This window comes from Belonocnema kinseyi, chromosome 7, assembly GCF_010883055.1.
Source record: "Belonocnema kinseyi isolate 2016_QV_RU_SX_M_011 chromosome 7, B_treatae_v1, whole genome shotgun sequence".
In the NCBI taxonomy this organism is placed as follows: Eukaryota; Metazoa; Arthropoda; class Insecta; order Hymenoptera; family Cynipidae; genus Belonocnema; species Belonocnema kinseyi.
In genome coordinates, this window is record NC_046663.1 from 68,422,933 (window position 1) to 68,448,301 (window position 25,369).

The following is a 25,369-nucleotide window of genomic DNA, read 5'->3' on the forward strand; positions in this document are numbered from 1 at the left end:
AAAGTTCAATAATTTATTTTTAAAAATCAAACTGTTCCATTTTTCGTTAGCAATTTACCTTTCTTAGTATAATAGTTCAATAATACCCCGATTAAATACCACAAAAAATTTAATTAGGCACATTTCAAGATTTACTCTGGAAATCACATTTTTATTTTCATTTTAGATTTATTATCGATGTTTAAAATTCACCGCTCGTGCACGTAGACAATATAGGCATATTTGCAACTTCACTCACTATAATCACACACAAAAATCAGTTTAAACGTAAAATTGGGTTTCACCTAAGAAAAAGAAAACCCTTAATTTTGTTTCTCTTTTTTTCAAAATGAGTGCGTGCCCCTGGGCTTTTGCAATTAACATGATGATTTAAATGGAAAAGCTTTGCCGCATAACTTTTAATTTTGATGCCCCCTTTCCAAACCCTTTTATTTTACCCGGAAATTGCAACAACGAAAAATAAAAAAATAGACATTTTATAACAAATTCATGCTCCATACGGTATTTTTTTGTATATTTCAACATTAATTATTTTTATTCGACAAGGGAAGAGTTTTCAAGTATTTTTAAAAATAATTTTGAATTGAGTAAACCGTTATTATTAATTTAAACCATTTTCCCCCGGTATTTCATGAAAAGTTATTATCTTCTGGGATAAATTATATAAAATCGGCGAATGCTAAGAGTAGTACTTTTTTAAAAACATCTTTTGTAATTATTTAAACAATTTTCATTTGCCTAAACAATTTTTCTCCCTTAAAATCGTACAAAATTATTATTTTCTGGAATTAATTACAAAATCGACAAATGTTGAGAGTAATACATTATTTAAGGATATTTGGGAATTATTTCAACAATTTTCATTTGTATAAATAATTATTATCCCTGAAAAACGTAAAAGTTATTTTCTGTGATAAATGACAACATTAACAAATGTTGAGAGTAATATTTTTTTCATAAGGATATTTAGCAATTTTTTAATAATTTTTATCTGTTTAAACACTGCTTTCCTTATGGACCGTGAAAAGTTATTCTTTTCTGCAATTAAAGAGACAATTAACAGATCTTGAGGGCAATATATATTTTTTAAGGATATTAAAGAATTATTTAAATAATTAATAATCATTTGTTTGCACCTTTTCACAGTGAAGGTGGTGAAAAGTCTAGTTTTTTCGAATCTCTGACACTGTGTCGCTTATTATTCAGTAGTTCCTTATTTTAGAACGTTTACCATATATTGTGTAAATAGTAATAATTTGTTTATATAATTCAATTTAATTTCTCTAAGTACAGTCCTTTTTGTCTTAAATTCAGCCCTGTAGATTAATGGAATCTGTGAATTGAAAATAATTTGCATGCAGACTTTTCCTAAAGTATATAAATGAAACAGAATAGGAATGTAATTTTAAGAAAAAGAAAAAGACTATTCTTTTCTTAGAGCAATACAATTAAATTCTTTAAACAATATGGGGTATACGTTCTACAATATAGAAATACTGAATAATAAGCGACATAGTATAAAGGATTCGATAAAACTGGATTTTGTGCACCTTCCCTGTAAAAAGGTTAAAATGTGTGACTATTAATTGTTTAAACAATTGTGAAAAGTCTCAAAACAAGAAAATATTTCTCTGAATATACGTTAATTGTGTCATTAATTCCGCAAAATAATAACTTTTCACGTTTTACAGAGAAGAAAATTGTTAAAAAAATTACTAAATATACTCAAGACAAAAATGTACTTTCAACATCCGTTAATTGTTTCATTAATTCCAGAAAATAATAACTTATCACATTTTACAGGAGAAAAAGTGGTTCATACAAATGAAAATTGTTTAAATAATTATTCAATATCCATACAAAACACATTAATTTCAGCATTCATTACTTTTTTCATAAATTTCAAAAAATAATAACTTTGTACGATTTTAAGGAGAAAAAAATGTTTAATAATTACCAAATATGTCCAACAAGAAACTCTTGATATTCATTAACTTTATATCATTTATCGAGAATGATAATAACATGTCACGACTTACAGGCGCAAAAAATTCTTTAAACAAATAGTAAGTGTGTAAGCCAATCAAAATTATTTTTAAAATTCTTCGAAGTCCTTCGCTTGTCGGTTAAAAATGATTGATTTTGAAAATATTAAAAAAAAGCTTTACCAAGATTGTACTTTTAGCATTTCAATTTGCCTTAAACTTGAAGCTAAACTTTTTTTTAATGTAGAAGAAGTATGTAGCGAAGTTGGAGAAAAACAATTTAAAAAGTGACTTACTGGCAGACTTGAAGTATTTAAAAGTGTACAGTTAAAAATGCAGAGAAAATAGATGTTAAAAAGTTTTATATTTTGTTTTTTAACGAGAAAGTTTCCTAATATTAATTTGATATAAATATGATGAACATTTCATAGATCAATAATTTCTGAAAAGATTATAAATATATGTAGAAGGCAAAACTAAATGGATGTAAATATCGTACTAGCAGACGAAGTGGGTGACTTATTAGTTAAGAATGCATCAAATGCAACACTGTAATGAGAAATTCTTTGCAGGGCAGTGCCACGATTACAGACTTAGCGAAATGCTGACCGAGCATTAATCGCGAGAAACAAAAATATTTTCTAACAAAATTAAATCTTACAAGTGAAATAACGGTTTTTATTAATTTTAAATGGTATAATTAAAGTTTAGTGACTATGAAAACTGTTTATCTGTAAACGAATTATGGCTGCACACAGAACTCTTACATGTACATACATTTTTATTTATTTTAAAACAAATGTCTAAAGATATAATCGATCAAGATTCTAAATATTTTTCACGTTAAGTCAATATTTGTGAATGATAATATTATCTGAAATTATTGAAAAATCTCTCAGAATATCTAACCATCGTATTTCCAGAGTTAAATTCGGATAAAAATATCAATGTTCCCGTATACAGAAATGTTACCAGATTATTTCACTTCATAATTTGTTTAATCTTATCATCATCGAAACCATGTGATAAGGTGAGCCGGCACATTCTAATAATCGCTGCCAAAGGGAAGACGTGAGTCTGAACGAGAGGGAAAACAAAAAGTTCGAAAGCAACTTTCTGTACTCATCTAAAATGTAAGTTTAAATTTAATTGTTGTTTGTAAATCTGTTTTAAAAAATAATTAATTAACTATATACATTAAATACTTTTAATAATGATCACAGCATGACTTCAAGACTTAAGTCCATTTTTAAAAGACAATCGTCTCAACCAAATCGATCAACTGAAAATACTAAAAATCATTCCCAAGACATTTGTGAAGAAATAAACGATATGCCGAAAGTAACCTTTCTGAATGGAGATTTAAGTTTTCCTGAGGATTCCAAAACGGCAGACAGATCTGTCATTTTGAGAAAAAAGCATGGGAGAAGACGTCACAGGTAATGTAGAAAAAAGAATTTCAGATATAAAACGAAGAATTCAGGAATGAAATAATATGCTAATTATCGTTAGAAATCCCTCATAAGAGATAAGTGTGTGTCTCTATGAATTTATGAATAATTTTTTATTTTATTTTTAATTTCAGAACATCACTAGGAGCAATAGATGAAATTTTACAATGTGCAATTTGCAACGAAAGGTTTAAAGTCCCTAAAATGTTACCCTGTCAACACACTTTTTGCCTGAAATGTTTGGAGAGTCAAGCCTTGAATAATAAAGGTATTTTATTGTATAAAAGAATGATAAATAATTTAATTACACAAAAATAGGTAATATTTGAATTTAGAGTTTCCTAACTTTTTCTTCAATTTACAGAAACTCCTTTCAGATGTTCGACATGTTTTTTAAAAATAGAAGACTGTTCACCGGATAAACTGCCAACAAATATGTACATTGAAAATATGTTAAAAATCGTGGGTAATACTGCCGAAAAATCAGAAAAAAATATGCCGAGGAGTCTTGTCGTTAGTTTTGCAACTGAAGCAATAAAATGTTCTAAGTGCAGTGCCGTTTGCAGAAGTGAAAATAGATGTGAACATTGCAGACAGGTATTGGTAATTAGCGTATAAACAATTTAGTTGAAATTTTATTGTATGTGAAAATACGAAAGAAAAACAAATTCAAAAAGTTTTATTTTCATAACGTTTTTTCAGATGTTTTGTATCAGTTGTAGTCCTGAACACGTGGAAGCTTTGAAAGAAGAACTGGATGTTATTGCAGAGCATTTAGAAAATACGGCTTGTAAAATCGATTCGAGAATCAAAGAATTTCGGGTAAATAACAATTTATTTATTTCTTATAATTTTTCAATAAATTGAAATAATTAATATTCTTACATCCTCCGACAGAACAAAATTGATACGCTGAAAGAGAACATTGACAAAGAGATAGAAAGAAGAATTTCTCAATTAAAAAAAGAGTGCGATGAGCGATTACAAAAAGTATCTGAAATATTGATTAAAGGTGAAAAATCAGCTGCGGAAATAAAGCAGCGAATTTTCATTACCCAAGTGGAAGTAATAGAACAAAAATCGGGAATTTATGATTCTATAACGGATGATCAAGAAAAGGTAATTTTTGTATTATATAAAACGCTTGAAAATAATAATCATAAGATCATCATAGGTAAAATCTTTCTTCCTATAATTAATAACAAATTATAAATTAATAATCTCTATTATGAATAACATTTAACTATGATAATCAACTATTTGTTATTCAATAATATTTTGCCCACATTGAATCTCCTGTGTTTTCAATCACTTTTCCCGTTTCTTTTGTCTCGCGAGTTTTTGCATCATTCTATAAATTAAATTATTAAATAATACACAATTTGAAGTTATTTTGACGATTTATTGTCACATTCATCCTTGCAGAAATTTTGTTGTGGCGCCGGTAGGGCCCCGACCCGGAAAAATTTGGGCCCGATAGGGTAATCGGTCTAGCGCCAGGCCGTAAATGAAACGCCCTACCCGACCGGGCCCAGATCTGGTCATCCAAAATGGGGACCCGGTCCGGCCAAGATATGGCCCCTATAATTTTTTATTTCCATAATTAGTCAAATTTCCAAAGTTTTTATATTAATATTATTTCAACTTTGCATTTTACAAAACTTCAATTTTTCAATATTCTACATTATATATCATTATACCTTATATCTCATTTTCAATATACTACATTAGATTATCTGTTTGTATTGCTTGAATTTATCGATAAGAGTTTGAAGCTAAAAATTAATTGTGATGTTGATTCTAGCGAATTAAAGCTTACTTTTTTCTTTATTGCGGATATAAGAAATTTCACAAACAATTCTGTGACTCCAAACTCGCAATCTACTATTTGCTTTGGCATTTTAAGTTCTATTAAATAAAAAGAATATCATGACGATAATAGAAAACTTGACATAATCTTGTCTAACCTAACCCGACCCGACGTGGTACTGATGCGAGCCACATAATCTGCCCCCTTGGGGCCACATGTGGAACATCCGATCGGGCCCAGATTAGAATGATAGCTAAAAAAAAAGTTTAAGAAATTTTCATCAAAGATTTTGGCTGCTGATAAAGTGTCTTACGGCCGAATTTTTGAACTCTCTAACAATTAAACAAATTAGATACAGGATTTTCGAATTAGAAACAGTTAAATTTGTAACTTGAAAGGCTGACAATTGTTTCAGTTTGAAAAGTTTCAGAATCGTCTCGTAACATTAATTATTGTTCAATTTTTAATACTTAAACTGCAGTTAAATTTGAAAAATCATTTAATTATTTATATTAAAAGTTAATGAACTTAAAATGTTTTAATAGAAATTTTTTTATTTCAAATTTGTTTACTTTTTACTTGCTCAAGACTACAAAGCTGCATTTCGAAATTCTTTAAAATGTGCACAATATGGCAAATTGTTAAATTAAAGTTTAGAATTACGCATTGTACCTCAGCTAAATGATTTTGTTATTGAAAAATTTAACAAGTCAACCTAAAATTCAAAAAAGTTGAAGACGCACATATTTTAAATTGCATTACGTCATGTGAATTGAATTTTGAAATATTTGAAGTGATTAGATATATTTTTCTTTAAAAATGGGTCAAATTGCCGGTCAAAAAATAAATTCACTGCATTGTTCCTGTTATGTAACCCATTTTTTATCACTTTAAGGTAAGTAAAAACAAACACTGTAATTTCAAAGGGTTCACATTTAAAGATTGTATACTCTTTGAGGCTTTGAATTCTACATTTTTCGGTAATTCCGTGAAAAAATTGTGCTTATTCAATGAAAAATAGCCAAACTCTAAATTTGTTCATGAGAATTCTTTAAATAATTAATAAATATTGTAAATTTGTAAATTGTCAGAGAAAAAAGTCAACGGAAAGATAAAAAATCCAAACTGTGAATTTGATTATGAAAATTGTTTGAACAATTAATAATTCTCATAAATTTTCAATGTACCACAGCAAAAAGTTATCACAAGATATTCTTTGTTGATGCCATACAAAATTAAGCCTTTTCACTGTCATTATTGGAAAGAGATTATTTGTTGAATCCAAACAAAAATTGAACCTCTTCGTTGAATCTCTTCGTTGAAAGATAGCCAAGCTCTGAAATTATTGTTTATGAAGATTGTTTGCATAATTAACAATACTTGTAAATTTGCTAAGTATCGTAGCAAAGAATTATTGGAAAGACATTCTTTGTGGATTCCGTAAACAAATTGAGCTTATGTAGGCAGAAATATAGCGAATCACTGAATTTGTTGATGAAAATTGTTTAAATAATTAATAATAATTTTTATTTTCAAATATTCATAGAAAAATGTAATCGGAGAGATATTGTCGGGTAATTCTTTAAAACATTGAGCCTATTCATTGAAAATAACCCGAATTTGAATTTCTCTGTGAAAGTTGTTTAAACAATTAATAATTTTTGTAAATTTTCAAAGTATCGCAGCAAAAAGTTATCGAAATCATTCTCTGTTGATTCCCTAAAGTAACTTAGCTTTTTCGCTGAAAATTAGTTAAGCTCGGAATTGGTTTATCAAAATTGTTTGAAAAATGTCCAGATAGCATCTATTTTTATTTAATAATTATAAAACTTTTCTTTCTTTCACATTTAATACCAAAAATATTTATTTGAAAGAGCTAAACATTTGTAATGGCGAAACGAACTTTTTTCATAAATTTATTGTTTATAACGTAATAAATAATTTTTTAAATTATTCTCACCCACTGGACACTATTTTTATATAGTTTTAGCACTAATATATAATCTCCTTGAATAAATCTGAAAATCGTAAAAAACGGGTACTTTTGACTAGATAGAAAATGTAATATTTGTTGTTAAATAAAAAATGAACAAAATTTATTATAAAAAATCCCAACTAACGCGTCTTTCCGAAATTTCAAAAGCTTTCAATACAAAAAAGAATTGTATTCGAATCTCTTGAATTATTTAACACTTTTAACCATAAATGAATTTTTATTCTAAGTTGGAAAGAAATCTATTACCAATCAATTACCAATGAGAAAAGAGGGAGAAACAGAGGAAAAATCAACCAAAAACCAACCGCTTAGTTTTTCCCTTCTCCGTCCTTTGTTTCAATTGTGTCCTTTGTGCCTTCTTTTAAAAATGAGCATCTAGGAAATTGTATTAAAGATATTATTATAATATCTTACGTAATATGTATTTTATACCTTATATAATAACTTATAATATAATATATAACAACTTTTCGTCGTTTCTATGGCAACCGCGTCCCAGTTCATGTCAGTTAACAGACGGGTGGGGCCAGGGGGCACTATAGCAACCTTTGCTATAGCTAAGTCGGACGGCTGGCTCTGTACCCCAAAAATGTTGTGAACACTGAATTACCAAATTATATTCAAATTAAAGAGAGCCTAAAAATATTCTATTTTTATTATTATTTTGAAAATGATTAATTTCTCTTAAGGTTCATTTGAAAAGAGAAATTTTCGAGATAATGTCTAAATAAATTAAAAAAAAAAATTTTTCGTACTTTAAAATTGTAGTGAAATTTCAAAAATTATTTTTTTAAACTAAACTTTAAATTTAAACGAAATTGAGATAAATAAGAAAATAAAATGAAATTTAGTTAAATTCCAAATTTAAATAAACTATTTTGTTGAAAATTTGATTATTTTGTGAAGCATTAAACTCGATTGTTAAAAAAAATCGTATATTTTTTTCATAATTGAACTAATTTTGTTGAATAATCTTTTTTTTTGACGCAAATTAAACTTTATTGTTGAACATTTGTCTTTTTGGCTCAAAAATCCATCTTTTTGTTTAAAAATACTAATCTATTTTGTTGGAAAATTAAAACTACATTCTTGAAAAATCATCTTTTTTAGAATATTTAATTTTCTTGATGAAAATTTGTCTTTTTGGACAGAAAATTCGTCCTTTTTGATTAAAAGTTTTACCTTTTTTTGTAGAAGTCATATTTATTGTTGCAAATTCATCTTTGTAGCTTGGTCATAAACTGTTTTGTTAATAATTCAACTATTTGGTTGAAAATTCCACTGTTTTTGGTTGTAGCTTAATATTTTTTCTTTAAAAATTCGACCATTTTGTTTACATTTGAACTTTTTGGTTAGAAATGCCACTATTTTGATAAAAATTTAATTATTTGAAAAAATGTAGCGATTTTGTCAAAAAATTATCTTTTTTGGTCGAAAATTTAACTTTTTGTTGAAAATTCTTCCTTTTTGATTCAAAATTCACCTTTTTTGGTAGAAGTGGCATATTTTCAGATAAAAATTCATCTTTATTGGTTGAAAATAAACTGTTTTATTGAAAATTCAACTTTCTTCTAAAAAATTCAACTATTTGTTTGAAAATGCGACTGTTTTTACTCAAAGTTCTTTTTTGTATGAAAATTAATTTATTTGGTTAAAAATTAAATTTTTTCATTGTAAATGCAACTGTTTTTGGTCAAAATTTAAGCCTTTCTTTCTGAAATTAGACCATTTCCTTAAAAACTCAACTGTTTTATTAGAAATGGAACTTTTTTGTTGAAAATTTGATTATTTTGCGAGAAATTAAACTTGTTTGTTAAAAAAAATTATACATTCTGTTTCATGATTGAACTACTTTTGTTGCATAATCTTTTTTTTTGGTAAAAAAATTGAAACTGACTGAAAATTGGTATTTTTTAAATTGAAAATTTGTCTTTTTTGATTGAAAATTACACTGTAATGTTGAACATTTGTCTTTTTGGATCAAAAATTCATCTTTTTCTTTGAAAATACTAATATATTTTGTTAGAAAATTAAAACTACTTCCTTGAAAAATCATCTTTTTTCGAATATTCAACTGTTTTGTTGAAAATTTGTCTTTTTGGATAGAAAATTCGTCCTTTTTGATTGAAAGTTTCATCTTTTTTGTAGAAAAGTAATCTTTTTGGTTGCAAATTTATCTTTGATGGTTAAAAACAAAGATTTTGTTAAAAATTAAACTGTCTTCTGTAAAATTCAACTATTTTGTTAAAAATGCGTCTCTTTTTGATCAAAGTTAATTCTTGTTTGTATGAAAAGTAATTTATTTTGTCAAAAAATAAACTTTTCCATTGAAAATGAAACTGTTTTTGGTTAAAATTTAATCGTTTTTTTTTGAAATTGCAGCATTTTGTCGAAAACTCAACTATTTGATTACAAATGCAACTATTTTGCTGAAAATTTTTAATCTTTTGTGAAAAATTCAAATTGCTTGTTAAAAAAAATCATATATTATGTTTCATAATTTAACTAATTTGTTGTAAAATCTTTTTCTATGTTAGCTGAATCAACTGTTTTTTAGTTTCGTACTTTTAGATAGAAAATTCATCCCTCTTAATTGAAAATTGGTATTTTTTAAATTAAAAATTTATCTTTTTGATCAAAAATTAAACTGTATCGTTAAACATTTGTCTTTTTGGCTTAAAGATGTATATTTTTACTGAAAAATACTAATCTATTTTGTTCTTGAAAAATCATATTTGTTCGAATGTTTAAGGTTTTTGATGAAAATTTGTCTTTTTGGACAGACAATTCGTCCTTTTTGTTTACAAGAATAGCAACTGTTTTGTTTGAAATTTAATCTTCTTTTACAATTCGGCCATTGGTTTGGACAATTAACTATTTGGTTAGAAGTGGAACTATTTTATTAATAATTTAATTATTTTCTTAAAAAATTAACTATTTTGTTAAACAATCATCATTTTTGGCCGAGAATTCAACTGTATTTTAGAAAATTCATCATTTTGGTTTATAACTATTTGGGGGTTTAATTAATTTTATTTGAAATTTGAACTAATTTGTTTAAAAAAAGTTCTTCTTTTTTGGTAAAAAACTATCATCTTCTTTAAAAATTCATATTTTAGTTGAGAATTTATCTTTTTTTGGTCCAAATTTAATCTTTTTTTAAATTTTACCATTTGGTTGAAAATTCAACCATGTATTTGGTTAGAAATAGTACTGTTTTTGAAGAAATTTGATTATTTTGTTAAAAACTCAAATAACTTGTTAAAAAATTCTTATATGTCGATCCTGAAACTTCTTCACCTTGAGTCAAAGAAACATGCTATTATTTTGTTTAAAAAAAAACAACATTTTTAGCCCAACCAATAGTCAACATCGCTAAAAAAATACTTAAATTGACCATTTTTGAATGCTTCAAACACCACTAAATTTTTTGTCCAAAAAAACAGAATAATAGCATGTTTCTTTAATTCAAGCTGAAGAAATTTTAGGTTCGACATATTCATCTTTTTTGAAAATGTGTGCATAGGACTCAATCCAAAAAACATGCCTTTTGGCCATTTTCAAACAATTTTAAATTGCGCGAAAATGTTTTCAGAATTTTTTATTTTTATTTATTAGCAAAAATTGTACACAGAAAAAATTCGCCATAAATTTTGAAGAAATAGGGAAATTTTTTGGAACTTGAAAAAATTTTTGTTTTCAATTCAGAGAAGGGAACAGAAGATATTAAACGATTTCAAATGTTTTAAAACTTTTTTTTGGATATTAACCCACAAATTTGTTTCACTCAGCTCAAACGTTTTGACTAATTTGATCATTTTCACTCCGCCTTAATATATATTGTATACATATTAACATGTACATGTTTTCGCAAGTTATATATTTTTATAGCGAAAAAAACAACGTTTTTTGAAACGAAAAAACCAACTGTATTTTATTGAAAATTCATCTGTTTTGGTTGAAAACTAATCTTGATGATTAATAATTAATCCTGTTGGTTGAAAAATCATATTTCAGTTAAAAACTTAACTATTTTATAAAAATTAATTTTTCTTTTCTTGCAAATTGATCTTTTTAGTTAAAAAATCACTTATGTGTTTCAGTATTGACTTTTTTCAGAAAATTATTCTTCTCGTTTGTAAATCCATTTATTTTGGTTAAAAATTAATTTTTTAGTTGAACATTAGAATTTTTGTTCGAAAAAAATTAATCTTCTTGTTTGAAAATTTATCGTCTTGGATGAATATTCATTATTTTTGGTTGAAAATGCAAGTATTTTGTTCATACCTCCTTTTGGTGGTTGAAAATTATTTTTTTACATTCTCATCATTTATGATTGGGAAAGTATTATAATTGTCGGAGGTTTGACACCACAGTTTTACAAAGGTTCTTCACGTTTCGAGACCCCCTTAATCCAAATATCAAGTTTGTACGATACGTCTGTTCAGTCGTCCGTCCATACCCAGTAGGCACAACATTTAGCGACGTCTTAACGACATGGACACAGGATATCGTAAACTGTCGTAACGATGTCGTAAAGACGTCGCCAAATTTTGTGCCCGCTAGGTAAACACGATGACTCTCGAAAAAATGGACGGATCAAATCTACCTTTGGCACACTTTTTTTAGGTCCTGAAATGAAGGACGAGTTCGTTAACCAGCCATTGTCGATGGAAATTCAAAAAGTGAGCACATTGTCCTACTAGAGCATAATACACAAATTCATTACAAAATGTTTACAGTTAAGTAAAAAAGAGAAGGGTTTTTAAAACTCGTTCACGTCTAAAACTTCAAAACGCCTGCTATTAATGGATTATTGATTTTTTATCGGGCTAACATTTTCAGTATAAACTATTAACTATGCCCAATGAAATTTTGGAATCAAAACTTTTTTTTCAGCAGGAAATTGCGTAATTGTTATGTAAATGTTATATCTTCAAGAATTAATGTTATTTAAATTATGATAGATAGATAAACGTTTATTTTTCAGCCTGCTGTCCTTAACAAATTGACTTGCTCACACTCCCATTTTTTACAGAATTTTCTTACAACTACCTCTTGAAAATTAACATCCATCCACACCTTACATCTAATCCGCTCGCTTTTATAGCCTAGCCTTCCTCGCTTCACCTCGCCTCGCACGGATGTCGCTATTTTCTTGCTATGCCTCGCATCGCCAGCCTCGAGCTCCACAGTTAACACCTAATACTTATGTGAATTTGAATAGGTAAAAAAATTAATGATAAATTATCAATTTGGCACATCTTCGGGATATTAATTTTTCATATTCGCTGTCAAGGAGATTTCGTTGGTTCCAATTCAAACAGTTTTCCTAACTGAAACAGAAATACAAGTAATACAATGAAACATAAAATCAAGAGTGAAGATAGACAATAAACTTTTCTCTTCAATTATTATAAATCAAGGAGAAAATAGATAAACTCAGGGGATCATGTTTTTAATAAAAAGTTCGTCTGGTTTTCTTTGTGGCAAATAACATCAAACTCGCCCCGCCTGTCTTGTGCAGAATCTCGTAGTATTGATCACCTCAGGGTGGGCGGGAGAAATGGAGGTCCAGGGAGGTTGGAAAAGAGTCGAGGATTGAAATGGGGGATCACATAAAACAGGCATTTTCTATCGCGACCAAATATTCCAAGTCAGAAAAAATCATATGACAGGGATTTTTTAGATGTTCAAAATATAAAAAATTTATAGATAAAAAAGAATTCTATTTAAATATAGAATAACTTCAAGAGATTCTAATTGATAATCTATTTAATTAATATTTTTTCAAAATTGAAAAACTTTAAAGAAGAGTCCTATTTGCGAAATTGAAATATGCATATAATATAAGAAACAGTATTATTTTATTGAAAAAGGATTGCAAATCTATAAGAAAAAAATATACTATTATAAAAAATAATAGTCGACGCTATTTACCTTGCCGCGGATGGGACCGTAGGGTAGTAATTTTCCTGGAAACTATGTTCCCTCACTCTCAAGTCTAATCTTGATGCGTGGTGCTCCATGCGAATTGTTTAACTCGCTACGTACTTTGCCGCTCGCGGATCAGTGTTTACAAACAGTGAAAGTTCGATTGTCAGAATACATATTCTGAAATTGTGAGCACATCGTTCTCTCGTGGAATAAACTGAAAAATAAGTTAGTATTTACGAATTATTGATACACCTTTGATTAAATTTGCATTATTTGAGGTTATCTTATGTGGCAAGGAAATTCTTGTAAGACATAAATCTTAAGATGTCGAAATTCTTTTATACGCCTCATTAACAAAGCATATAGTGACTTTTTGCACTTTAAAATTTCCTCAAAAGGCCTAAACCATTGACGGCAACGTAAATAGCGAGCGAAACAATTCTTGGATGCCGAGACGTCGCGGTCGTGGTGGGGGAAAAGCTAGACCGAGAATTAGGGGAAACGGCTAGGTAAGTAGTGTCGACTGTAATTGTTTAAACAATCAATTATTTTAATGTGTTTACTTAACATAACTTTGTTAACATATTTGTTTGTCAATGGCTAAACTACATCAGAATGAAAACACACTTCTTCAACCGATTTTAGTCAATTTTTCACGTTTAATTTTGTAATGGAAACCAACTTCTTATCAAGGAAAAACTTGTTATTCACTTTAATTTACATTTGCTTTTAGGGACTAATTCAAAACTTTAATCAAAATAGTTTGTAATTTCTTCCAGCATTTCTTAAATTTTTGAACCAACTCTGGCATAACTTTGTTCTTTGTTACATTCTGATTAAATTTTGTAGCTAGATACTAAGATCATATTGAGCCAATTCCTCTCAATAATAGGCGTGCTATAATTTTTCACCACATAAAATATCTGTTTTTTTTAATCAATATTTCTTTCTCTTAGCATTTTCCGAAAACTGCAAAAATTTCCATTCCTATTGGTATTTTATTAACATATATTGCCACTCTATAAAAAATATTTTTACGCAAGTATAATAATTGTTGAACCAATTAAAAAATAGTTCAAAAACACTCGAAGACTTTCCATCTAGCGAATAAAAATAATTAATATTAAGAACATACAAAAACTACCGTCTTTAGCATGCATTTTACATAAAACTCCTACTTTGCATGTTTCGAGGAATTTTCCATGCACAATACAAGGGGGTTAGGGGAGGGCCCAACATAAAAAGTTATTAGATGGAAATTATTCTTCAAACATTTCTTAAAAAGTTACTGAACTGCAATTTACAAGAAGGTAACATGTACTCATTTTTTTAACCTTTTCGAAACCGTTTTGTTCCCACTTAAAACCACATGTTAATTTCAAAAGGCTGAGGGCGCGGGCCAATGTTGACCGATTTGAAAGAATACAATATGGAATTTCTGTTTCCGAAAAGCGAACAAATTGGAGGGTAGGGATCGATCACCAAAAATGTCACACTGACAATAATTATTCTTGAAACATTGTTGATTAGTGTTGCATTTGAGCGAGAAATACGAGAAATGAGCAACAACGAGAAAAGCCCTCGTCTGTTTTTATGAAATCTCATCTCATCTCGTCTTATATAAGCAAGCTTCTCGAAAGATCGTATATTTCGATCAACTGCCTTGTCAGTGTTAAAATTAACATATGTAAAAAAAATAAAAAAGTTAAGTACTGTCATCAAATATTAAAGTAGACATGGGAGGCATAACAAACGCAGCATTCAAACTAAAATGTGTATATCTATTAAATTATATACTTCTTTTAATAATAATTAAGGTTCCTAAGTATGATTTTTAACAGTATAATTCTCTTTTTTTATCTCCTTAGTTCATTTTTTGTATGGTCTTAGTGGTTATATCTCTTTTCTGATGCTTAAAGAAAATTATTTCCTAATTCTAGATTCCTGGGGCCAGAAATGCTTTATTTACACTCATTTTTTGATCATAATTATTATAATAAGGTGTAATAATTTATTATGCAGCATATTTGAAAACTCCTTTCACAAGAATAATAAAATGACGAGAATATTAAAAACAATTTACGTATATTTTATCTTACGTATTTTTTTATCTTTTGAGACATATTCTTATTAATTCTTTGAAATATTTTCAATGTATGTATATAAAAAAAAGTTAAAAGGGGATTTTTGAGGAATTTTAGAGATTTGTAAAGAGATGTCAAAATATTTAAGGCTCGATTTTAGATTTTTGAAAAGCTACAAGGAATTTCTAAGCGAATCAATAAATGTCAAGGATTTTCAATTAATTTGATTAATTTTGAGGCATTATTTAAAAAAATTGCATACAATTCTGTAGAATTTCAGAATATTTAGAAGGATCTTGTGGGACATGTATGGTTTTATGATATCTTAAAGGATTATAAGAAATTTTCAATATACTTCCAGAATTTAAAATTGTTTGAAGTAATTTTACTCATAATTTGAAATACTTGATGATATTTTAAAATATTTGAAAGAAATTTTCATTAAAAAATTACTTTCTTTTTGAAAAAATAAACTTAAAAGTGACACTTTTACAAGTACTTGAATCTCTGAACGTTTGAATGAACATTTTTTATTGAGGACTTTATAAACAAAAAGGGGCTCAAATTTGTGTACTTCTATATTGAGAATAATTTATTATTGAAGCATAATTATAATGCATAGTTGAAATTGCATTTGGAACAATATTTATAGATAACATAGTCATATTCGTTTACCTAAAAGATATTTTTTTGACAGGCATTGTTTGAATAAAACTTTCTTTTTGAGAACGTATATGGTGTATTCACATTTTTAGCAACTATTTTTTTTATTTAATAACCTTTAATTTATGTCAGTTACGTTTCCACCGATAGCTCGGGTGAGGAACGAGATGAAACGAGATGAGATGAGACGATAAAAACAAAATAGAGAGTGATATTCTCAGTTTTTGAGAATACTTCTCGAACGACTGAAATGGGCATTACTATTGTTGATGATAACTTAATAGTTATTAATAACACAGGCTTTCCTTTCACTCGCATTATTTAATATTATATACGCTTTCTTTGTAAAATGTTACAATACTGCTTCCTGAGAACGCCACTCTGCACTTACTGAAAAACGTCAACAGTCTCTGCATAGTTTTCAAATTTTCTAGATTCATAATTTTCACAACTTTTTATCTTAATGAATTGAACGTATCAGTTTGTTTTATAAAAAAATCGCCTTCTCAATGTACTTAAAAAATTCACATTTTGAAGATGTGCGAAATTGATGATTTATAAAAACAGTTTTGAGCCTCCCGCGATCAAAACGGGACACGCTCGAAATGCCTTGGTTTCAGTTGGATTCATTGGATTCCACATATTTTTGTAATTTGAAAAAAGTTTCAAACTTTTTTAGTTTTCGAGATAATCACGAAATTGTTACTTTTTAACAACATTGAAAACCATTATATTTTTGCATTCCGCTCGTCCTAACTCCTTCAATAATAGGACTATCGGAATGGAATTAGTGAAGAACATGCATATAACTGTTCCAAAAGTGACAGTAATTATGAAATTTTAATTTTTTTCCCCCAAACATTTTTTATTAATTTATTCCCGACTCAAGTCGTAAATTACGCATCGACACTTTCAAACGCTTCGTTTCGCTGAAGAATTTCGAAAAAACTCAAAGTTATTGTTACCAAAAATTCGAGGATGAATCAAAGAATTCTTTTGGAAAACGACAAGTAATTCTGACTTTTGGTTTACCAATAACAATTAAATAAAGACCTGTCGCTCAACCGATACACGTGCGAGTTTGTTCTAAGGATGTGTCTAGCGGAGGCGAAGATCTTGCCTGTTGAAACCACGATTAAAACAAAGCACGATTTGTTGTCATTTACCTTATATGGAAAATAGAATACAGGAGCACAAAGAAGGTTGAGAATATCCTTTTCATAACACATGTATCGAAAATTTGACTTTCGATGTCCCCGTAGCGGGTCGAAAGTTGTGTTTTCAACCCTAGACTAGAAAGTAGAAACAGGCGACTGCGAAAGTAACTTTACGCCGTAACCGGTGTCGAAAGTATATACATTCTACTTTATCTGCAGTTGTCCTCAGCCATCCTCCCTCTTATCGAACCTCGTTTCGAGAATCGTGCCATGATAACCTATATCTGTCACTGTTTAAGTATTTACAAAGAATAACAACTTTGATGAGACGCAAAAAAGTTTCAGGCATCTCAAGTCAAATTTTCGATTAATGTTTTATGAAAAAGTGTATGCACAAGTCGGGGAGACGCAACAATTTCACTCGTTTTATATCTTCCCTCGCTTCGCTCGGGCAGCTAACTTCATACTCGTGCAGTTGTCGCCTTTCGCCCCTTTTTGGGCAATATACTATTCTTCCATTCTTTCTATTGTTCATTTCTTGGCAAGTTTATATTATATTCGGAAACGTGAAAATCGAAACACTAAGAGGGCATAAATTACTTTATTAATTTTGTTTTCTTTCTTAAAACTCTTCGTTCCTTGATTGCGAACTTTTTAACATAGTGAAGAGAAAAATCTTACCATGAGTGCTACCAGAAAAAAAAGTGATGAAAATTGAATTGCAATAAATTGGATCGAATTTTCAATAAATATGAATTTTTTGCTTATATGAATTTAATATTATTATTAATACATATCACTTATTCTTCAGGATTGTGTAACCAAATAATTGGAAATTGTTTTTTGCGAAATTATTATTTTGACCGCATCAATTGGATCTTCGCCTCCGCTAGACACATCCTTAGAACAAGCTCGCACGTGTAGCGTTCGAGCGTCAGGTCTTTATTTAATTGTTATTGGTAAACCACAAGTCAGAATTACTTGCCGTTTTCCAAAAAACTTCTTTGAGCCCTCCTTGCTTTTTTGGTAACGATAAGTTCTAGTTTTTTTCGAAATTCGTCAGCGAAACGAAGCGTTTGAAAGTGTCAATGCGTAATTTACGACTTGAGTCGGGAATAAATTAATAAAAAATGTTTTGGGGAAAAATCAAAATTTTTTCATTACTTTTACTTTTAGCGCAGTTATATGCATGTTCCCTACAAATTTCATCCCGATAGTCCTATTATTGAAGGAGTTAGAGCGAGCGGAATGAAAAAATATAATGATTTTTAATGTTATCTAAAAGTAACAATTTCGTGATTATCTCGAAAACTAAAAAAGTCAGACACTTTTTTTAAGCAACAAAAATATGTAGAATGAAATTTCCTATTAAGATATGCTTCTAAAAAATTGAAAATCCGACTTAAAAAAATCCAGAATGAGAATAACCAAGAGGCCGACTGAAACCAAGGCATTTCGTGCGTGTCCCGTTTTGATCGCGGGAAACTCAGTTTCTATGCGTGATCAATCTGCATAGCTCCTCCATTAATAACATTAGATAGCTTTGAAAATTTATTTTTTCATATTGATACTAATCCTTAAAAAATATATAGTACCGGCCAGATTTGTTAGTCCACGAAAAAAATCGAGTTACAAACTTGACAATCTTTTTTCGTGGATTTCTCAGCGAGAAATGACGTTAGAAAGATCGATAGGGGCCATCCATATACCACGTGGACACTTTAGGAGGCTGGGGGGGGGGGGGGGGGGGGGGGGGGGGGGGGGGGGGGGGGGTATGGCAAAATTCCACGCGTGTCCACGACGGGGGTCGGGAGTCGGGATAGAATCCACGTGGACACACATTTCCCTAAATCTGCGGAAAATATACTGAAATGAGACAAGGTATACTCAAGGTATACTCGAACTTTTATATTGTGCTCGCGCATCGTTCTACGGATTACACTCCTCTTTCTTAATTTCTAAACTATTAAAAGGGTATAAAAAGGTATGCTCAAAGATCTCAAATCGCTGTAAAAGCTTTAAAGAATAATAATATTTAGGCACGTCTAAAATAGTATTTACTTATCATTTTCCTGCTTAAAATATTAATTCCAGCGATAATTTATCAGGAGAAAATGTAAAACTAATAATATTCTCACGATTTTGCGTTTGAAATTTAAATGTGGACAAAGTACAAAGAGGGGGGTGGCAAAATACCACCGCTGTCCGATTTTGACTAATTTTCGATTCTGAACTTCCACTTCATGTATGCTTAAGGAAACCGAATGGAAAATTGTATAACATTGGAAAATTAAAGCTTAAAACCTCCTTCTTAAAATGAGATCAAGAACTTAATGGAATAGTTACTGGTTCTCACATCATCATGAAAAATCAGCAAGCGTGCCCAAGTCTAAAATCGGTCAGTCGAGCGGTGATTGTAGTCTTTCGTCTCTTAAAAACATTATAGAAATTCGATTTCCACTCGAGGGACCGACTTTTATCTTGGGCACGCTGCCACAATTTTTGTAATAATTCGAGAACTAGTAAATATTTAATTATGTGCTTGGTCTTATTTTAATGAGGAGATTTTAAAGTCCAATTTAGCAAAGTTTCAATTTTTCCATGAATTTCTCTGAAGCATGCAGAAAGTGGAAGTCGAGAATCGAAAATTAGTTGAAAACGGAAATATGTCAGTCTTTCTTACATGCTATCTCGGCCACTGTTTATTGAAAATACTTTACGTATACTGATAGAATTAGTATCATTGATTTAACCACACAATTTTACGTTATAAAACCCTGAATACATGTATAATATAGCACGCGTACTTCAATTATAAAGACTACGAAATGCACTCTTACTGAAATATTGTAAATAAAACTCATTTATATTTGTGGTGCCAAACTGTAATATACGTATTGCTATTATATGGAATGTGTAATCCTATTAAAAATTTATCTCAGCCCGCCATCTCTAAAATGTTGTCGTTTAGAAAAAAAAACCCCCGTATGACTGTTTTACCCGACTGACTTTGTTTTGTTTACTAAGGTCGTATCTCGCTTGCGCCTGTGCGCCTGTCTTCATAAGCAACAATAATACCAGCAATAAAATATAATGAATCTACTCATAAATGATTTTTTTATCAATCTTTTTAACTAAGTTTCTCGCTGAGAAATCCATGACAAAATAGAGACAAGCGTGATAGTTACTGCATTACAAAAAAATTAATATATTCTTTTAGCCTTGTTAAAACTTGAAGGTAGCATGAGATATTGTAAGAAAGCAAGAAGGCACTCATTTGAATGAAATTTGAAACTTCTAGAGACGAACAATTTAGCAATTAAAATAATTACAAAAAATTATATTTTTGTTTATAGACGTTTCGAACTTCAATTATATCAATAAAAGAGACAATGAGAATAGTTTAGGTAGTAAAATTATATTTGTTCTGAATATTTTTTGGATTTTAGTGTTTTATGAATTTTTTCTTAAAGTAGTCACTAATTTAAATTGAGAGGCGCAAGAACTGACTCAACATATTATTTTTACAAGATTGTATCATTAAATGTAATTGTTTTCGTTAGAACAAGAAATTCAAAATAGGTGGCAGTAACTTCTTCCCCCTTTCTTCTGGTTACGAAACCGACCCTGGACGTGCAATGTGCACTGCCCAAGTGGTAATGGGCTGTCAGATCCAGACGCTGGCTGCTTGTGCTTTATACATACCATTTACCTACACCACTACAGTTGAAACGGTTCTAAAAAAACCTGTTGTCTCTTCCTCATTTACTGACTTACTTCCTATAAATATATTTCACCTTTCTTCTACTTTTATCTCCAATTGTTAATAATCAGACTTTCAGATTCAGTGTTTTGTAAACTTTGAATCACTTTCAGTACCATTAAATATTACTTTCTCTTTTGTCTGCTAATATATTGATTCCTTAAAAGGATTGTTCTATACTTCGGTCTTATGATCCATTAAAATTGATGGTCATATTCACATAAAAACCCTCCTGTGTGGATCTTCTTCAAGCTTATACCTCAAAATTGTGGAGTCATATCAAAATTGGTTGCATAAAAAACCAGTTTTTCTTGATTTTAACGTATAATAAATACATGTGAATAAAACTTTCAAATGGTACTTGAAATAATTATGAGCTTATTGAAAACTTCATAGAAATTGGAGAGGCTCCCAAAAAAGTATGGTTATTATATATTTACTAAAAATGTATGTGCATTATAATAGTTTTAATGGATAAAAAAGTAATGGTGAAGTGAACCAGTTGTGTTTTTCTTTTTAAATTTTTGCAATTTATTTACTTACTTTTACTAAAAATGCGAAAGACCTGTTTTTATCGTACTGTCTAGTATTACAGGGGCTTCCGTACGCCATACACATAACCAATTTTCAGCTCGTTTGGATAACGGAAATGTCCTTCATACTAATCCTATCACTATTATTAGAAATATCTGGTTGAATTTTCAATCACGAGTCGCTGAATTTTTATATAATTACTATTATTCATAATTAAATAATAAATAATGTTTTTCCTTGTGGTAATATTATTTCAACGTAACTTTTATTTTTCTTCTTTAAAGATGCTTATTTTCTTAAATATGATATGCTCCTGAATAGTACACGGAGAAAAAGATATCACACAATGATATTGCAAAATCTCTGTATCGAAATGAAGCGCAATATTATAACCTACAAGTAGGTTCCGGAGCTTTTAAGGATATTATAATGCACTAACATCGCTTGGCCACTACTTGAACCCTCGTATATATAATATAATAAAATAATAATATAATGTAAAATCTTGCAATGTACGATATCACGATATTTCGCTATTATAATGTGATAATTACGATATATAGCGCAGGTATTACGGTATATATTGCAATTCTTGCGATATCGCTTTCTTTGTGTATATATTCAAGATGTTTCTAACATAGGTTGTCCTATCCCAAGATCTAAGAATTGAAATCGGGCATTTCTCATAAAAATATATAACTATAAATCTCAGAACTCGTCTGCTTAATTTATTGAAAAAATGTAAAATAGAAAATCCGTTGTTCATTCAAGAAAATAATATTCATGCGGTTGCATGTCTATATTAGAAGGGTCCAAAAATACTTTTTTTGCTGCAAAACAAGACTATTTCCTATTTTGTGAGGTATCCGAAAAAAGAAATTGCTTTTCTTTTTTTAAGGCTTGCCCCAGCCTTTGGAATTATCATGGAATTGAAAATGGGAAAAAATCAGTTTTCGGAAAAATGCGAAAAAACTACTTGTTATTAACTGTTTGTAAGTTGAACCTCACGAAGTCGTTATGTAAGGTTCCCCACTTGGGTCCAATAGTAGCCAAGGTCTTTGTTTCAGGCGCCATTCACTCTCCTGACACTCTTTTTATTAACTATTTGCCGCCATACTTTCCTCTCCTGGGATACTTCTCTAGCTTCTTTTATGTCTATGCATTTTTTTATGCAGGCTCTCGTGTTTCTGTGACTTCTTATGTCTCTTCTAACTAGGGTCTCATTCACACATTCTAACCATTCTTTCCGCGGTCTACCTCTTGGCACGCTGCCATTTACTTTACCTTGATACACTTGTTTCGTTAGTCGTTCGTTTGACATTCTCTCAATGGGTCCGAACCATCTTAAACGATTTCTTTCCCATGTGTCTACTAGCGTCTCTTCTGCACCACATTCTTTTAGAATTATCTCGTTATTTACTTTGTCCATTAGGGTTTTCCCGCATATTATGCGCATGAATCTCATGTCAATGGCGTTCATTTTACTCTTATCTTTTTCTTGATAAGTCCATGTCTTGCTACCGTATAGTACTGTCGGTACAAATATAGAATTATGTATTGCCATTTTAGCTTTATTTGATATATTTTTACTTCTGATAAGGGGACCTGCTCTACCAATAACCTTCTTACCTTCATTTATTCGTCTATCTAATTCCTCATCTATCTTCCCGTCCCTAGTAAATAAGCTACCAAGGTATACGAACTTATCAACTTGTTCAATTCTCTCATCATTTAATAAAATATTGCATAGTGTTTTCTCACTCTTTCTTTAGAACACCATAGTTTTTGTTTTATTTGTGTTAATTTTGAGTTCCATGCTCTTCATGCTTGCATCTAGTTTATTCAGCATTCTTTGTGGGTCTTCGATAGACTCTGCCATAACAACCTTATCATCTGCGAACGCTAACCCTCGTACCCTTACTGTTTCGAGATCCACACCCTCTTCGTCGAAGAGAGCCATTCTTAAACACTTGTCCATAAATAATATAAATAACCATGAAAACATAAGGCGTCCTTGTCTAACTCCTTGAATAATATCGAAACAGTCACTCAGTTTCCCATTCACTCTTTCACTCGCTTTGCTACCTGCATATATTGTTTTTATAGCTTGTAGGATCCATCCATTGACTCCATACTCTTTCAGGACTTCCCAAAGTTTACTTCTATTTACCTTGTCAAAAGATTTTTCTAGGTCAACAAATGCACAGAAAACTTTTTTTCCCACTCTCAAACTTTTTTCTGTTATTTGCCTTAAGCTAAATATTTGATCCGTACATGACCTTCCTGGCATAAGCCCACTTTGGACTTCCCAAATCTTTGCTTCTGTTATTTTCATTACCCTACGAATAAGTATTTTTTAATATATTTTACTAACGGTGCTTAATAAGCTAATCCCTCTGTAATTATCGCACTCGCTTTTAACTCCCTTTCTCTTGTATATTGGTACGATAATAGCTTGTTTCCAATCGTCTGGGACGTCTCCCATCTCGAAACATAAATTTATCAATTCGCACAGTCTATGACACAGACTTTTTCAATTGAGTTTTCCATCACATCGTGTTCAACATCGCAGTTGTGGTGTCCTATAGCTTCATCTCCGAATTTTCTCCTAAAATAGTCTCTGAAAGCCTTTAGTATTCCGTCTGCATCATACACCATTTCCCCCTACTATTTTTCATGTTGACAAATTCTGTACTTTTGTGTCCTTTCATTTTTTTATAAAGTAGTTTCCTGCTTCCTTCAATGTCGTTTTGTATTTTTATCTCTTCTTCTGCTCTAATTTTATCTTTACTTTCTTTAACTAATCGTTTAAGTAGTCTGTTTTCGCGTCTATAATAATTTCTACGTCTACTTCTTTCCTCATCGCTAAGACCTGCGATGTTCAAAGTTCTCTTGTACGCTTCTCTTTTTGCTTTTTGGGCAGCCTGAATTTCATCATTCCACCACGCATACCAGAGATTCTTCCTACAACTGCTGTACCACACACTTCGATCGTACATCTAACAAGGATATCCCGTAAAATTGTCCAGGCGCCCTCTATATCTTTGTTTTTTTTATACGGTCCTCCCATGCAGCCCTATCTATGGTTTCGATTAACTTATTTTGGAAATCTATTCGCACATCCGGTTTCTGTAGATTCTCAATTTTTATTCGCGTTTGTTTTGCTTTCTTGGGTCTCTTTTTTGTCCAACCCCGACCTACGTTAATTTTTGAGATCAGAAGGTAATAATCACTATTGTATTCAGGACCCCTCATGACTCTTGTATCTTTGACTAACTCTCTAAACCTTTCATCCGCAACAACAAAGTCAATTATACTGCGGCTATTTCCTTTATACCAGGTGTACATGTGGATCATTTTATGCCTAAACCAAGTATTTGTAATAAACAGACCCCTTTCCAAGCATAGACCAACTAGTTTATCTCCGTTATAGTTTGTTCTTGGCTCGCCAAAATTACCTAATACTCTTTCTGTATCCTGATTTTGGATGCCCACCCAACCGTTCATGTCTCCTAGTAGAATTATTCTTTCTCCATGTTCGCAGATGTTTATTGTGTCATTTAAAGTGTCCCAGAAGGGATCTTTTACTTCTCTAGGATCACTATCAACCGGCGCATAGCATGCTATAATAAATAGTCTTCTGATTCCTACTTTCATTCTAGCCCACAGCAGGATAGGTTTTCACTTGAGAAGAAAATGTCAACCAACTAAAACAGATCAATTTTCAACCAGACATTTGTACCCCCAATTAAAAGAATTGATTTTCCACCGAACAAAAAGAATTTTTAAACGAAAAGGATGAATGTTGACAGAATTGTCGAATTTTGAAGAAAATGATTCAGTTTTGAGCCAAGTAATATGACTTTTGACAAAAAAGGAACCATTAACAACAAATTTTATTGTAGGCGTCGCGACTAGAAAGAATAAGCATGCACACATATTCATACACACATAAATATACACACACACATATATATATATATATATGT

General features: G+C 30.2%; 1 protein-coding gene across 2 annotated transcripts in view; it reads left to right on the forward strand.

Moving 5' to 3' along the window:
* Positions 1–2,588: 2,588 nt before the first annotated feature.
* Positions 2,589–25,369, forward strand: part of LOC117177300 (RING finger protein nhl-1-like) — a 59,088-nt gene continuing 36,307 nt past the window's right edge. For both annotated transcript variants that reach the window (XM_033367902.1, XM_033367903.1), the window contains exons 1-7: positions 2,589–2,754; positions 2,909–3,118; positions 3,209–3,424; positions 3,571–3,704; positions 3,801–4,039; positions 4,139–4,258; positions 4,334–4,555. In XM_033367902.1, the coding sequence (XP_033223793.1) occupies positions 3,210–3,424; positions 3,571–3,704; positions 3,801–4,039; positions 4,139–4,258; positions 4,334–4,555 (930 nt within the window). In that variant the 5' untranslated portion in view covers positions 2,589–2,754; positions 2,909–3,118; position 3,209. The remainder of the gene's footprint in view (positions 2,755–2,908; positions 3,119–3,208; positions 3,425–3,570; positions 3,705–3,800; positions 4,040–4,138; positions 4,259–4,333; positions 4,556–25,369) is intronic.